Genomic DNA, 17,417 nt, shown 5'->3' on the forward strand with positions numbered 1-17,417 from the left:
ACACTGTACAGTGCAGGCCCTCTCCAAAGCAGTCATCCATTTGTGGATGTCATCCCCTTGTTTAAAGGGGGCACTATCTTACTCAGGTGTCTAGTGTCTAAACTCCTGTCTTTTACTCTTGGGAGAATGCTGCCACCAGTGGGCTCTAGCCCACACAATTTTTGCTCTCTAGCAAAGGCAAGCCTCTCTTTGGCCAGGGCAAGTTCTTCCCTTTCAATCCTCAGATTGGCTTCCCTCATCTTAGCTTCATGCTCTCTCCTCTTAGGGGATGCCATCCCTCTATGAGAAGAGGTCTGAGAGCCATTGGTTCGAATAGATCTGTTAGAGCCTCTGGATAGAGACCTAACTCGTCCACTCCCAATGTTAAGTCTGGCTGAGAGTGGCCCTGGCGGTCCCCCAAATCCATTCTCATGCCTACTTAAGTTGGACCTGGTGAGTCTCCTGACTTCTACCTGTCCCTTGTCTGCCTCATCCCCTGATAACTCATCTTCCTCCTCCTCCTCAGCATCATCTGCTGCCTGGAGGTGGCGGTCAGGGTCACCAGTGGTTCCCTCTAAGGGGGGCATATTCCCATCTGGATGAGAAGGATCTGTGTTGGCAGTCCTCCTGGCATCATAAGTCTCTAAGAGACCAATCAGAAAAGGAATGGTAGGGTTAGAACCCTGTTTTAGCTTCCTGGATGTACAGATCTGTCTCATCTCCTGGAAGCTAAGAGCAGCATATCTGGAAGGGACCTGTGGAGGGTCCACAACCACAAGAGGGGTCTCTGAAGACTCTCCGTGGTTAGACATGCTTCTAGTGTGGTGTAAGTGATGCACCTACCTACACTATTTGTTTGCCTACTGATCCCTTGCTAAGAGTTGTAGTCAGGGTGTGCTAGGCCCTGTTGAACTACAACAGCTGGTTCAGTAGAACTCAGAGTATTCTAAGCTAAGTTATATGTACCTTAATACTTATGTGATCTTTCACAATGATATTCTTAGGATACGTGTGGTAAAACAACAGCAAGCTCAAATCCCACTGCTGCCACCAATGTGAGAAGTTGGCCTGATATATAATGTTCACTATTCTAGTGAGCACTTTGTATCAGTCCAAACAACCCTTATTGATGATTGGTTGTAAGTCAACCTTATAGACCAGCTATCCTAGTAGCATGGATACAAGCAGTCTTCGGGCTAAACTCTAGAGGGCGTGTTAAGCCAGCTGTTATACCATCACATATACCCCTTGAACACCAAGTGAAAGGACACCACACAAGTGTTATGAAAATAAACAGTGTATTTATTTAGATCACAACAGCCCTGTACTCTTTATGAGGACAGGGTACTAAGCACACAACAAAACTCTTACGAAAATACTATAAGTTGCACAATTTACACAAATGCCCGAGGGGCACGAAAAACCATATACTATAAAAGTGGAATGCGAAATTACTAGCAGGTAAGTACTAATCTCATAGGGTTTGGAATCGCTAGGACTGGACTACTGAACCTTCAGATTACTAGCAGGAGGCCTAGGGGACTCGGGTGCAGAGTGTGCACTCTCACGCGGGATGCGGGACAAAGTCTATGGATACTAGTAAATGCAAAGTTAGTGTTCTCGGGCGAACCCGACTAGGTAGGTCAAAAACTAAAGTGGATCTAGGCACTTAGAGAGTTGTTCTACGCTGGAGCACCGGGGTACTCGGTTTACCTAGCCCAGGGGCTGCGGCTGCATAGGGTTCAAGTGTCGTCGGAAACCCTCGTTGACGAACCAGGAGCCTGAAAGAAGAAGTTGGTGGAGGCGACCAGTGAAGAAGTTCGAAGTGATCCAAGCCTGGATTGAAGATGGAAGACACCTGTAAGCAGAGGGGACCAAGTTCTGAATCACTAGCCAGTGATTAGCTGGGCACCAGGATGGCACCGGACGAAGTCACCTCTACCAGGTGAGTGGGCGACGCTGGGCTCTGCAGTATCACGGACCAGGAGGCGTTGTCGGCGACCAGGATGGAGGTGCAAGCTGTCCCACGATGGTATCTGCTGTCGACGTCGCTGGACCCAGGATTGGGGCAACAAGTCTTGGCAAATGCAAGCCCACGCGGTGGACTTAAAATGGCGTCTGGAGTGGACCAGGAGGGTCCGGGGTGCTCCTCTTTTGGAGGGGAGCAAGGGCCAGTCTGGAGCAACCAGACCACCAGTGTTGATGTCGTTGTTCGTCGTCGGGAAGGCCACAAGCCAGCGGGCTAGTAGCCAGACAACGCGGTGAGCAGCAAAAAGCAGAAGGGCCCCACGCAGATCTGGTGGATGCTGGAGGGCTGAACTTCGGTGCTGGAGCTGCTCAGGGTTGGGGCTTCTCGGACCCCAAAGCACTCACTCGAGGATCCCTCGGCGGTCGTGGTGAGCAAGCGTCGTGCTGTCTTGAAGATGGCCGGTCCCTCGAGGTCTCGTCGCACCCACGGATCTCAGCTGAGCTGACGATGAGGGTAGAGGTCAGAGGTGCCAGGGAAGCCGGGTCTCGTCGTGCTGGTCAGTCGGATTCAGGAGGAAGGACGTGCAGCAAACCGCAGTGTTCTTGGATGGTGCCTGCGGGTGCAGGGTGACTACTCCTTAGTCACAAGGGAGAAATCTTGAGAAGAAGTCGAGAGTTCCCTTCGTAGAAAGTAGTTTCAGGATTCAAAGATGATCTCATTTGGAAGGGGGCCCGCTCCTATCTTTATACTAGGAAAAGGGGCTGGCACGCGACTAGGTCCTGCCCATGGGTGGGACCAGGAAGGGGGGTGGTTACACCCCTCTCCCATGCCGGACTTTCCCCAGCTCAGGGGCTGGTGTGCCCCTGGAACTGGTTCTAGCCGGCAGATGCATAGTGAGCACCGGGGTGCCACTTGCAGTCACCTTCTTCTAAAGCCCTGCCTACCCAGGATACACAAAACCCTGTCTGGGATGGTGCTAGCACCGCCCCTGACAGGAAACCCTTTGTCCAAGCTCCCCTCGCTGGAAGGACTCCCAGCTGCAGGGGGTCAGACTTGTGTCTGTGGTGGCAGCATACATTTTGTGATGCTGAGGCTTGAGTTAACTTTAACCGGGGTTCACAGTTACATACATGTCGTGTCCCTCTAGAAGGGTGGAATGCTAACCCCGTCGCCAGAATTGGCGAGGGCTTAGTATTCCAATTCGTATGACACCTTATTCGACATGTTTTGATAAAGCGATACCAGAGATAGCATATAACCGCAAGGATTATAATGCACTTAAGAGTATATGGTATGCGTTATCATGGAACAGCTATTAGGGCTTGGTTCCGCAAGCTGCAAACGGGCTCAGCTCATGCCAGAGCACCATCTCACACGATTCCAAGCACTCTGCCTTCAGGATTGTCAAGGCCTGCCATAGGAGTGACTGATAGGAATCTGTGTGTCCATTTTAGGGTTAGATATAGGTATACTATATCTAAAGCAATGGGTGATTACACCACCTTGCCCCAGCTGTCGTGCAGCCAGTTGTGTCAGATTTAGATGGCCAGCCAAGGGTGGCATAATACATGCTGCAGCCCCTGGTAGGCCCTAGGTACACCTATGCCCTGAGTTACAGGGTCTGATAAGGTGGCCCAGTACCAATTGGTTATGTACCTAAGGTACAGGGAATCCATTTTACAGAGAGAGCAGTAGGCCTGGGGCCCTGAATAGCAGGGTCCCAGGTCAACTAAGTCGGAAAATCTACCTTCCTACACCACCGCCGGCGGCAGATCCTTCTCCTACCTCGCCGCCAAGACCTGGAACGATCTCCCTGCCAGCCTACGACAGACCCAGGACCTGCTAGCCTTCAGAAAACTTCTCAAGACCTGGCTCTTCGATCAGTTGTAGCCCCCCCCCCTCAGCACCTTGAGATCCTCACGGGTATGTAGCGTGCATTATAAATGCTTGATTGATTGATTGAGAAGTTTGTAGTCATTGAGGTATTCAGTGGGGAGTTTGTTGATGATTTTCTCTAAGATCTTGGGCGGGAACGGTAGCAGAGAGATTGGTCTTCAGTTGGTAAGCATTGACGGGGCAGTGGGGGGTTCCATCAGCAATGGGAGAACCAGTGCCTATTTCCAAGCATCTGGGAAGGTTGTGGAAGAGGAGGAAGCATTCAGAATGAGTGTGAGCATGGTGCTGATGGATTGCAGTACTCTGGAGATGGTGTGGTAGGGGCAGGGTTCTGATGGGGCTCCTGAGTTGATTGACTTCACGGTGGGAGCAGTTCTTATGGGGTGATGGCGAGCAGAAGTTATTTGGATAAGATCAGGAGGCCTTTGGAGAGGTCTGTCTGGTACATTTGAGGGTTGAAGTTGCTGTAGATAGTGGTGATTTTGTTGCTGAAGAACTGAACAAGTGTTGCAGAGGTCCTGTGAAGGGGTGATTGAGTTGAAGGCAGCCGCCTGTGAGGTCAAATCCTTCACTACGGTGAACATTTCTTTGCTTCTGTTGGTGCTGGTATTGATGCGATCCACCGGAGCGGCACGTTTGGTGGTCTAGTTCCTTTGGTGGACTTGTCTGAAGGTGGATTTGGACGGTGCTCTTGTCTGCATTGTCCTGGCTCGTTCTCCGTTTGCTCTCCAGTTGTTTGCAGTGGTGATTCATCTGTCTGAGTGTTCGTGTACCAAGTGTCCTGGGGTCTGGATCTTGCTGTGCTGCTGTGTTTGGGGTGAAGGGGGAGGAGTCAGTGCAGGAGGTGACAGATGTACAACATTGGGCAGTGGTATGAGACACTCATGTTGGACAGTAATATGATAACTGTGGCAGACATGTGATAGACGAATGTCAAGGCATCATGTGACAATCACATGAGGGACAGTTATATGATACTCCCAAGTGAGACAGACATGTGACAGATCCATGACAGTCATGTGAGAGACCCATGTCAGATTTGCAACAGAATGATGAAACAGGCCCATGCCAGTTCTGAGTCAGACCCATGTTGGGCATGTGACAGACCCAAGTCTGCACTTTTAAAAGTAGAAAGAGATCCCCTTGCAGGTGGGTGCAGTGAGTGACTGCACCGGCCAACAAGGGGACCCCTAGGAGTCCATGGCGCCCATTCCCCCCTCCAGAGGCCTGCTCTCAGGAGGCGCACTGTCAGCACAACTCCTGACAGCTTCTTTGCCTGTGCGCCCGCGTCCCATGCAAATGAGAGAACACACTCTGTGATAGCATTGGCACTATATTGGTGCAAGCACTATCTGTATTACAAAAAGGGCAGCACAAGCGTCTGTGGCCCCTTCAGTAATACCGAAGTGCCCCAGGGCACGTAAAGTGGGCAACCATGTTCATTGTGCCCCTGAGTCACTTTCCATAATACGACCCCGTAAGTGTAGATGGCCAGGTGCTCGGTTGGTGCATGTCTTCCCCTAATACCAGAGGTGAGGATAGGCAGACCCTTACTGGAGGCATGTGTCACTGTAATCCCAGCTGGAGCTGTCAGCCTTCGCGTGATTCTATGTAGGAAAGCATCATTTCTTACCTGAAGCACAACTGACGTTTTGTGTTTCCTCTGGCTTCGGATAGGTAGTGGGATGGCTCTCCTCCTCCTCCTCCTCCTCCTCCTCTTTAATGACGACCGAAATTATATTTGTTATCGTCCCATAGCCTAAAATGAATTCAAACCAAAAAATAATTACAACATTTACATTTCAATGTACTGTCTGCATGAGTGTGAAATCTGCTGACTGACTGCATAAAGCCCCAATACTCTGCACAACTGGAACATACAACTCTAACTTGATGAGTAAAGAATGAAGGGAAAAGGAACTCTTTACACAGCTCCCATAAGTGTATCCGTGCAGGTGCCGTATAATGAAAAGTGCCCTGGGGGCTCAACGGGCATGCGCGCCGGCTTTGCACGCTCCTGTGGCACGTTGGCATCACAGGAATGGCCGCAGAAGTTTGTGCGGCCCTTTCTGTAATACAGATAGCGCTGACGCACACATAGCGCCAGTGCAATCACCAGAGGACGTTCCCTCATTTGCATGGGGGCGTGGCTTCTTGCAAATGAGGGAATCTCTTTGGCTCTGAGCCCGCATATGATTATAGACACGGGCGCGGAGGCAAAGAAGGTGTCTGGAGGAGGCGCTATGACAGCTAAAGACACCCAAAAGGTAGTGCACTGTCAGTGCACCTTCAGAGAGAAGCCCTCTGGAGGGTGGAAAGGGGGGTTTTATGGACCCCCCAGACATCCCCTTGCAGGCAGATGCAGTCACTCACTGCACCCACCTGCAAGTGTAGGCGGGTTGCTGCCTGTCCAGTGAAACACAGGGCGGCTGCTTCAAAGCTGCGCTGTATTTCACTTGAATGCGCAGCCCCCAGGGCAGAGTTTGCAGCTGCCCCGGAGGGCAGCGCATTGAACATAAGAAGGCACACTTTCCCGGGTTGCACCTGGCACACCTTTTAAAAACTGCGCCCGGCACTAACAAGGAAAATGCACCACATTTAAAAAAGCGTCCCAGGTCTTCATGGGCATCTAGGCTATGAAGCAGACTCCTAAAAGTACACGCTTCTCTTCCTCCTGAACGATGGACTGATACACTCATCTCTCACCTCCTAAGCGTGGCATGAGTTACAGTCAATAAGTGTCTGCCGTGATGTTGTGATGCATCCAGTGTTCAATCAGATTGACGTTATTGTTTATTGCAGCCTGATCTTGGTTTGTATCTTTAGTTTATGTGATTTGTTGTATGGGTGTCAGCTGAGGAGTTAGATTGGAGGGATTGGATATGTTTTTCCGATGCAGATTCACCCACTCGTCTTTAAACCAGCGGCCGCCACATCCCTCACCCTCTCTAGTAAGACAGAGGTACCCAGATTGTAAAAAGTCCCAGAAACACAAACACATCAGTCGCTGGGGTGAAAATTATACTCTTTCTGGGGTGGGTTTGAGCAGAAGTTTGAATCATAGTTGGAGGCCTGACAAACACCGAATTACGCCCCTACCCAGCAGTAACAGCAGCCGACAGGGTGGAAAGCAAAACACTTAAAATTTGTTTAAATAATTGAATGGAAGACAGCTCGTCACACCCCTTTCTACCAGATAATCTGTATATATTGCACCGGTAGAGTTCAAAGCAGGGGAGCCAAAACCAACTGACACCGAAGTACATCAAACTGATTAAATGTGTTTGCAAGAAATTTCAAACTATTATTAATGTAATCTGTTTTGTGAAAATAAAGACATGTACTATCCATGTCTCATAACTCAAGTGACCTCTGAGTTCCATTATCTTGCAAAACCACTTGCCCTTCAGCCTCATTCATGTTTCACAAGGGAATTCCTTGGTGACTTGTAATATGTTTATAATTACAGCAGAGGATACTTCATCCTGTTTTTAGGTCTCGCCTAGGCCGCGCTTTCGCTGTCTCTTCGAGACAGGCAGTATCTAGGGTAAGGGATCTTTTTCACTGGTTCCTATTGCTGTCCTTTAGAAATGCTGTCTTTTCATTGGTGAATTCACTTAATAGTCCCTGCTTTTAGAATGTTGTATCCTCCCATGAGGACTGGCACTCTTTCACATGTTCTTACTGTTCAGGTTATTTATACTTCGACAGAACTATTTTTTTGATTGGGCTGTGTCTTTGCTCCTTAAGTGTTCTGTTTACTTGTGCAATTAAACTTCCTTTTGCCTAATTTTCTTGCAGTGGGGTCCCAGTGCCTCCCCCTGACTCCTCCCACAGCACTACTCCAGACCCCGGCACCCCTCTGACGCCGTTGATGTTTTCCTCACAACACTGCTTTTATGATATTTAAAAAATGTTGCTTTTATTTATATGCAAACAAAACAGGTGATGGACAGAATGTGGATCAATGTCACACATTCACCCCAGTCCAAATATCTGGGCCCAAATCCTTCGTTTTTTTGCACTCCACACCACCCTGGGTTAGACAATGGCGATATGCAAATCAGCTCTGACCCTGTGCCCCATGGGAACAGTCCAGTCCGAACTACAAAAGCCATGTCCTCCCCAGAACGGAATCAAGCATCCGAGGACCGGACCGGTTTCGAGGTAACACCTCTCATCAGCCCAGCTAGCTAGACTCCAGTGGTGTGGAGTGCCTGGGACCCACGTCTGAGCATCCCCAGCGCACTTATGGCGGTATTTGCAAACAAAACAGGTGATGGACCGAATGTGGATCAATGTCACACATTCACCCCAGTACAAAGATCTGGGCCCAAATCCATCGTTTTTTTGCACTCAACACCACCCTGGGTTAGACAATGGCGATATGCAAATCAGCTCTGACCCTGTGCCCCATGGGAACAGTCCAGTCCGAACTACAAAAGCCATGTCCTCCCCAGAACGGAATCAAGCATCCGAGGACCGGACCAGTTTCGAGGTAACACCTCTGATCAGCCCGGCTAGCTTGACTCCAGTGGTGTGGAGTGCCTGGGACCCACGTCTGAGCATCCCCAGCGCACTTATAGCGGTATTTGCAAACAAAACAGGTGATGGACCGAATGTGGATCAATGTCACACATTCACCCCAGTCCAAAGATCTGGGCCCAAATCCATCGTTTTTTTGCACTCCACACCACCCTGGGTTAGACAATGGCGATATGCAGATCAGCTCTGACCCTGTGCCCCATGGGAACAGTCCAGTCCGAACTACAAAAGCCATGTCCTCCCCAGAACGGAATCAAGCATCCGAGGACCGGACCGGTTTCGAGGTAACACCTCTGATCAGCCCGGCTAGCTTGACTCCAGTGGTGTGGAGTGCCTGGGCCCCACGTCTGAGCATCCCCAGCGCACTTATGGCGGTATTTGCAAACAAAACAGGTGATGGACCGAATGTGGATCAATGTCACACATTCACCCCAGTCCAAAGATCTGGGCCCGAATCCATCGTTTTTTTGCACTCCACACCACCCTGGGTTAGACAATGGCGATATGCAAATCAGCTCTGACCCTGTGCCCCATGGGAACAGTCCAGTCCGAACTACAAAAGCCATGTCCTCCCCAGAACGGAATCAAGCATCCAAGGACCGGACCGGTTTCGAGGTAACACCTCTCATCAGCCCGGCTAGCTTGACTCCAGTGGTGTGGAGTGCCTGGGACCCACGTCTGAGCATCCCCAGCGCACCTATGGCGGTATTTGCAAACAAAACAGGTGATGGACCGAATGTGGATCAATGTCACACATTCACCCCAGTCCAAAGATCTGGGCCCAAATCCATCGTTTTTTTGCACTCCACACCACCCTGGGTTAGACAATGGCGATATGCAAATCAGCTCTGACCCTGTGCCCCATGGGAACAGTCCAGTCCGAACTACAAAAGCCATGTCCTCCCCAGAACGGAATCAAGCATCCGAGGACCGGAACGGTTTCGAGGTAACACCTCTCATCAGCCCGGCTAGCTTGACTCCAGTGGTGTGGAGTGCCTGGGACCCACGTCTGAGCATCCCCAGTGCACTTATGGCGGTATTTGCAAACAAAACAGGTGATGGACCGAATGTGGATCAATGTCACACATTCACCCCAGTCCAAAGATCTGGGCCCAAATCCATGTTTTTTTTGCGCTCCACACCACCCTGGGTTAGACAATGGCGATATGCAAATCAGCTCTGACCCTGTGCCCAATGGGAACAGTCCAGTCCGAACTACAAAAGCCATGTCCTCCCCAGAACGGAATCAAGCATCCGAGGACCGGACCGGTTTCGAGGTAACACCTCTCATCAGCCCGGCTAGCTTGACTCCAGTGGTGTGGAGTGCCTGGGACCCACGTCTGAGCATCCCCAGCGCACTTATGGCGGTATTTGCAAACAAAACAGGTGATGGACCGAATGTGGATCAATGTCACACATTGAACCCAGTCCAAAGATCTGGGCCCAAATCCATCGTTTTTTTGAACTCCACACCACCCTGGGTTAGACAATGGCGATATGCAAATCAGCTCTGACCCTGTGCCCCATGGGAACAGTCCAGTCCGAACTACAAAAGCCATGTCCTCCCCAGAACGGAATCAAGCATCCGAGGACCGGACCGGTTTCGAGGTAACACCTCTCATCAGCCCGGCTAGCTTGACTCCAGTGGTGTGGAGTGCCTGGGATCCACGTCTGAGCATCCCCAGCGCACTTATGGCGGTATTTGCAAACAAAACAGGTGATGGACCGAATGTGGATCAATGTCACACATTCACCCCAGTCCAAAGATCTGGGCCCAAATCCATCGTTTTTTTGCAATCCCATTCCCATTGGGCGGCCCCCCCTTCTGATGCGGAGGCATTAAGCGGGTATAAAAGAGGGTGCAGCAGACTAGACAACTGCAGCATGATTTCAACAAACCTATCCAGCCCTCGGCTCCCCCTCACCCTACTGCAACAAAGCAGCAGAGACCTATGCATGCCCTTAAGAAGGCTGCGCCTCAATGCACTGCTGTGTTGGAGAACACACAGCATGAGCTGCAGGGTGGCTGGTTCTACTGATTTCAAACAAGAGCCTCTTGGTATTGTGTCTGACACCGCTTCTTCTTGGCTGCTGGTGCGAGGCATGACAGCTTCTCCACCTCTGCATTGCAGTGCATTGGATGTCAATCATAGAGATGGCAGCCAGTGCGCGCATTCCCAAGTCTGACACCGCTTCTTCTTGGCTGCTGGTGCGAGGCATGGCAGCTTCTCCACCTCTGCATTGCAGTGCATTGGATGTCAATCATAGAGATGGCAGACAGTGCGCGCATTCCCAAGTCTGACACCGCTTCTTCTTGGCTGCTGGTGCGAGGCATGGCAGCTTCTCCACCTCTGCATTGCAGTGCATTGGATGTCAATCATAGAGATGGCAGACAGTGCGCGCATTCCCAAGCCCAGACAGGCTCTACGCCTCCGTATCGATGCCCGTCTGGCTGTTACCCTGATTCCAAGGTATGGATGACCCAATGTTAGGTGTCGAGGTCTAGGAAGTGATTGTCTCTATAAATAAGACAATGCCTGTAAGCTTTTAGAAGGAACCTGAGCAGAGAACGCACATTTGTAAGCGTATGAAAACAACAATATTAGAGAATATCCTTTATGTGCACAGAACATTTTTGCAGTTAAGATCGATTTATCTATACTACTATTATAAAGAGAGAACTTGCACCTTTTGGCCAGGTAAACTCGGGAACCACGGCACCAATCACAACACCCAATACAGCGTTGGAAAGGGCAGTTGCAGCAGAAGGACATAGGCTATACATTTGTACAACATATACATTATGAAGGGCAAACAACATTCCAGAGAAAGTAGTTCCTTGTGGGCGTTGTTCTCAATGTGGGCGGTAACATTGCCAGAGGGGCATGTCCCATTCGCCGGTTTCAAGCACTCAAGCACACACAAAGCAACAGATTCTGCAACCACACACAAGCAGACACACAACACAGCAACTTCACCACTGCAACCACACACAAGCACACACACAACACAGCAACTTCACCACTGCAACCACACACAAGCACACACACAACACAGCAACTTCACCACTGCAACCACACACAAGCACACACACAACACAGCAACTTCACCACTGCAACCACACACAAGCACACACACAACACAGCTACTTCTGCATGCACGTCCACTTCAGGAGCGATAAACACCGTTTTATGCACATAGCCTTGAGAGCATAAACATTGTTTTCCTTCAGGAGCATAAACTTAGTTTTCCACAAATGTGCACTAAAAGAGGTCAGCAAATTCGGTAATCACTGCCTCCGTAAGGGTTCCGAGCCAAGATAAACAAAGGGGCGCGGCTTCGACCAGAAAAGCAACAGTAACATCCAATCGCGTAACACTCTTGCCCGCCCCTTCCACCAAACAGCCATCCAATCGCAGCACGAAACCTTCCCACGCCGTTTTATACATGTAGCCTTCTGGAGCATAAACATCGTTTTTTTCAATATGTGCACAATCATGGCTGTTGGCACCAGGCCGGCCGCAGGGGGCCTGGGGTCCGTCCCAATGAGAGGTAGAGGCTGGTTGCAGAGCGCACTGGTTTGCGGGCGGCAGGTGCACCGGAATCATGGTGCTCGGCTGGCTGGCAGCGCTACAGATCGCACCTTCAGTCTGTTGCAGTGGGGCTAAAATATCTCCCCTGCCAGTAAATAATTATTTCCGACCCGGGGCCGGTCGAGGGATCGTGCTGGAGCCTGTGTCTGACGGAAGGTACAGGCAGAGTGAGGCTGCTGCTCATTGCAGCTGTACCAGGGGCCCCTTTTCTGTCTTGGTATACAGAGACTCGAGCCTTTAAAAAAAATGGAGTATAAGTGTCGAGACAACACCCTCAGAGAATCAAAGAGCAGGACCACTAATGTCAGTCATGCGCAACAATTAAAAGTGCGCAGTAAGTCGTGAACAGTGAAAAACAGACCGGAGCAGGTGCCTCTGTGGAAGGAAGGTAGGCCCAAGAGAAGCGGGTAGTACAGAGCGTTGTTGGGATTTTTGGAACAGCAACTTACACTGCGTAAGCTAAGGCTGAGTGAGTGCAGGTGCGTAGCTGTTTGCCAAAAATGTTTTCATTTTTCATGACGGATATTTAAAGGCAAGGTGACATTTTTCACAACTGTGTGAAAATGGTGCTTCATCTGTATTTGCAAGGCGACCTCTATCGAGAAAAATGACTCAAAATTAACGTTTTCCGATCAAAGCAAACAGTGCAACCTGGTGAGAGGGGGAGAGGGATAATGACAGAGAGGAGCGGGCTAGAGAGTGAGCGCATGAGAGAGGAGAGGGATAAAAAGAGATAGACAGGAGAGGGATAAAAGGATAGGAGAGGGATGAAAGCATAGAGAAAAGAGGGATAGAGAGAGAGAACATGCAAGGGGGGAGGGGAATAAACACAGGAGAGGTCGAGAGAGTAAGCGTGTGAGAGAGGAGAGGGATAAAAAGAGACAGAGTGTGTGAGAGAGGGGAGAGGGATAAAAAGAGAGGAGCAGGATAAAGAGAGAGGAGAGGAATAAAGAAAGCAATAAAGAGAGGGAGAGAGCGAGGGGAGGGATAAAGGCAGGAGAGGGATAGAGAGCGTGTGAGAGAGGAGAGGGATAAAAAGAGATAGACAGGAGAGGGATAAAAGGATAGGAGAGGAATGAAAGCATAGAGAAAAGAGGGATAGAGAGAGAGAACATGCAAGGGGGAGGGGAATAAACACAGGAGAGGTCGAGAGAGTAAGCGTGTGAGAGAGGAGAGGGATAAAAAGAGACAGAGTGTGTGAGAGAGGGGAGACGGATAAAAAGAGAGGAGCAGGATAAAGAGAGAGGAGAGGAATAAAGAAAGCAATAAAGAGAGGGAGAGAGCGAGGGGAGGGATAAAGGCAGGAGAGGGATAGAGAGCGTGTGAGAGAGGAGAGGGATAAAAAGAGACAGACAGGAGAGGGATAAAAGGATAGGAGAGGGATGAAAGGATAGAGAGGAGAGGGATAAAGAGGAAACATGCAAGGGGAGAGGGGAATAAACACAGGAGAGGTCTAGAGAGTAAGCGCGTGAGAGAGGAGAGGGATAAAAAGAGACAGACAGTGTGTGAGAGAGGGGAGAGGGATAAAAAGAGAGGAGCAGGATAAAGAGAGAGGAGAGGAATAAAGAAAGCAATAAAGAGAGGGAGAGAGCGAGGGGTGGGATAAAGGCAGGAGAGGGATAGAGAGCGTGTGAGAGAGAGGAGAGGGATAAAAAGAGATAGACAGGAGAGGGATAAAAGGATAGGAGAGGGATGAAAGGATAGAGAGGAGAGGGATAAAGAGGAAACATGCAAGGGGAGAGGGGAATAAACACAGGAGAGGTCTAGAGAGTAAGCATGTGAGAGAGGAGAGGGAGAAAAAGAGACAGACAGTGTGTGAGAGAGGGGAGAGGGATAAAAAGAGAGGAGCAGGATAAAGAGAGAGGAGAGGAATAAAGAAAGCAATAAAGAGAGGGAGAGAGCGAGGGGTGGGATAAAGGCAGGAGAGGGATAGAGAGCGTGTGAGAGAGAGGAGAGGGATAAAAAGAGAGAGAGGAGAGGGATAGATAGAGCGAGAGCGTCGTGGTCACACACAGAGGAAAGCTTGCATTGTGAGATATAGTTGCCGTACGGGTTTATTCAAAAGACTGACGTGTTTCGATTGGAACACTCTTTGTGGTGTTATTTCTGATATTTACATGTGTTGATCGTCTTCATTGCTTAATTTTGTCCGCAAGAAAGTGTCACTCATAGTCGTTGAAATGTCACTCGTAATTACACTGAAATTATGAAAATGTCACACATGGCAATCTGAAACCTTGGCAGCTATGCTTTCACATTCTACAACGAGGCATCATCTACGCTCATTAAAAGCCATTACCGGACTCGCGCACTGTTGGAAGGTGCTTCACAGGGGGCGGCCAGGGAAATATTCAGGAAAAGAACAAGTCTCATTGCACGTTAATTCACGGCGCTTTACTACCGTCTAACGTTCTTGCAAGGGGGAAGCTAAAAAAACGTGCTCAGAACACTCCCTGTAAACATTGCTGGCAGGGCCACGAAAGCGATAATAAATAAATCAGCACTACTTTCACACAAAAAAAACTCAGAGGCCAGGGGAACATCCAAACGCTCAATTCCACAAGCCTCTTTTACATTCCACAACGAGGCCGTATAAAGTTGTTGCTAGGGCCTGCACAGGGGGCAGCCAGGAAAAAAAAGCACATTGAACAGGGGGCAACCAACCAACAGTTACATTTGCAAGGGCCTGCACAGGGGGCAGACAGGGAAAATAAATAGGCACATTCAACAGGGGGCATCCAGGGAAAATACAAAGGCACATACAACAAGGCACATTTACATTTGCAAGGGCCTGCACAGGGGGCAGACAGGGAAAATAAATAGGCACATTCAACAGGGGGCAGTACCGAGAAATATTAAAAGCTTCATAATATTTTTTCACACATTACTTTTCTCCCCCGGACAACGTCGGGACGGGCTGCTAGTAAATGAATAAAAGTTACAGTTCTGTTGAACCTAATTCTATGGCAGTCCACGGCGGCTTCGGATTATGCTTCTCTTTCTTTACTGAAAAAACACCGCAGCCAATCAAACTTTAAATAGCATAGCCCGGAAGGACTGCCCCTCCATAGTATGCACCAATCAGGTCCCCCCAAAGGTATAAATGTCCTGAACACTAATCTTCTTTCTCTTTCTTTGCTGCTGCAGCAGCGAGTTAAGTGCATTCATTTTACTACATTTAGAGTGATATGTGGTTACTATGCAATTTATTTCAAATGTATACTGTGTTTTAATGGTCACGATCAATCCGCGTTACAAGTAAATTGCTGTATTGTTGACGATATATATTTACTGGTGGCTTGAGTGGAGCAGGACAGACGCGCTCTGGCCGCTCGGGAAGCAGTCCCCTTTTCATTGCCACTGGATTTGTGCATGCGCAAACTGCCGTATCAGGTTTTTATTACCTATCGGCTGAGCGCGCATACGCGTCTAAGGACAGGTCAATCCCCGGTCCTCAGTGAACGCCCGACAGGGCGGATAGGTGTTGCAGGGCACTGCCCTAGAAGGAATAAAGGGGTGGCTCCCTCCACACTTAAAGAAAATAGTTTTTCCTAGTTAGTTAGTCTCCTAGTTAGTTGGGATACAGAGGTTTGGCAATTATATTGGATATAAAAGAGATAGGCTTTGGGCCTGGAATAACTTATACTCAGGTTAGGGAGGGATTGTAGGGCCTTTTTCACCACTGTGTCACCCCCTCTGGAACCTTCTCCACACCTTCAATAGCATGATGGCGTACTACCCCGAGGCGGTTGACCAGTGGGCAGATTATAATGACTACGTGGAATTTGAGGAGGTGCCCTATGAGCAACAGATGGAGGAGCAGTTGGTGGAAGCCCTGGATACCCACGTCCAGGGGGTCTGTGAACAGGGTGCTGGTCGAAGCTTTACAACCATTTACTAAGCCCCTGGAGAACTATGGAAAGTGCAAATTTAAGGCATCTCTGGGCGAGCCATCATTTCACTCTTCAGCTGAAGTCTTTTCCCTGGTGGCGCCTAATGTCATTAAAGACCATGGCTATGGCGGGTCCCTCCCTTCTGGAATTTCAGCTCTATTGAACCCAAGGGAGGCGGAGGAGTCTCCTCCTGCTGCCCCGGACATCTCTGACTCTGAGCAGGACAGGACAGAGAAGAGCCTAAAAAGCAAACAAAAGAAAGCCCAAAACTCACAATGCGAGTAGTGGCCCACCTAATAAAAACCTGCTGTTCGACCCCAGAAACATTACCACCCAAGGTCTACCGAATGGGTACCGGGTGTTGAGGTAGCATACCATGTACAGGAAAACCTCTGACAGGGATCTGAGGGCGAGGTGCGCACTTCATTGAGGTCAGAATACCCTAGACCATCCTTATTGGGCAAAGTGGCGGACACGCTAGAGTTGGATCCTACTATGGCTACGTTTATGAAAAAGTTGCTATAGATCCAAAAAAGGGCTAGACGGCATGGAGAGGGTGCCAGGATAAACCACTGGATATACCTGGACCTCTCACTAAGATCCTTGATTCAGCCGTTCAGGCTAAAGATTCAAACACCCCAATAGATGCAACAGAGATGCTAGAAAGGGGGCAGAGAGCACTCTGTTTTCTTGGCAATCCAAATTGCGCTTTATCAACTGATAGGAGACTGTCATTCCTAATGCGAATTGACCCACAATTTGCGGACATGGCTACGAAGGAAGCTGGTACCCTGGCGAATGAGCTAAAATTTGGTGACAAATTTGTAAAAGAGTTGGGGAAATATGTGGCGACATTCTCGGCACTAGACAAAGCCCAAAGTAACATCAAGAAGGTTTTTACCAGGGTCGGACGCTTCAGGTGTCGAATGACCGGGCGTGGATTCAATCAGACATCCAGAAGCTTTGATCAAAGAGGACGTGGCGGAGGCCAGCGATCCAGCCTCTACCCCACTCGAAACCGTGGTGGCAGAGGCAGGCAGCAAAAGGGAGGGTATTGAGGACAGAATAACAGCAGAGACGCCACCTGTTCAGGTAAACCGGATTCAGTGTGGAGGTCACAGTGGGAGGCCGGATTGCCTTGTTTCTACACAGGTGACGAGCGACCCGTGGGTACTTCAGACAGTACAGGGTTTAAAGGTCGAATGTTTTATGTGGCCCCACAACAGACACCAACCTCTAAATTTTTCCAGGGCAGAAATGTCTTTCATAGACAACGAAGTGGCAAACCTGATGAAAAAAGGGGCAATTGTAGAGACAGCCCCTCACAATCACAGTTACATCAGCACCGTATTCTTAGTTCCAAAGACGGAATAGGGGTTCAGATTAGTTTTAAACCTCAAGGAGTTCAACTCTTCAGTAGTGTATCGCTACTTCAAGATGGAGTGCATTATTATTATTAATAATTACATTTATTCAGCGCAACAGCTACCCGAAGTTTTCCCGGCGCTAGGAACGCAAAAGATGAAAAAAACAGATAGCTCA

General features: G+C 49.4%; 2 protein-coding genes across 2 annotated transcripts in view; one reads left to right on the top strand and one right to left on the bottom strand.

The window, feature by feature from the left end:
- The window catches only part of LOC147736825 (uncharacterized), a 467,810-nt gene that overhangs the window by 220,357 nt on the left and 230,036 nt on the right, over positions 1-17,417 (top strand). The window lies entirely within an intron of this gene.
- Positions 1-17,417, bottom strand: part of LOC147736827 (uncharacterized) — a 39,797-nt gene that overhangs the window by 13,547 nt on the left and 8,833 nt on the right. Inside the window, exon 2 of the mRNA XM_086953514.1 lies at positions 5,478-5,603. Coding sequence (XP_086809640.1) covers positions 5,478-5,603 — 126 coding nt within the window. The remainder of the gene's footprint in view (positions 1-5,477; positions 5,604-17,417) is intronic.

This window comes from Lissotriton vulgaris, chromosome 1_2, assembly GCF_964263255.1.
Source record: "Lissotriton vulgaris chromosome 1_2, aLisVul1.2, whole genome shotgun sequence".
Lineage (NCBI taxonomy): Eukaryota > Metazoa > Chordata > Amphibia > Caudata > Salamandridae > Lissotriton > Lissotriton vulgaris.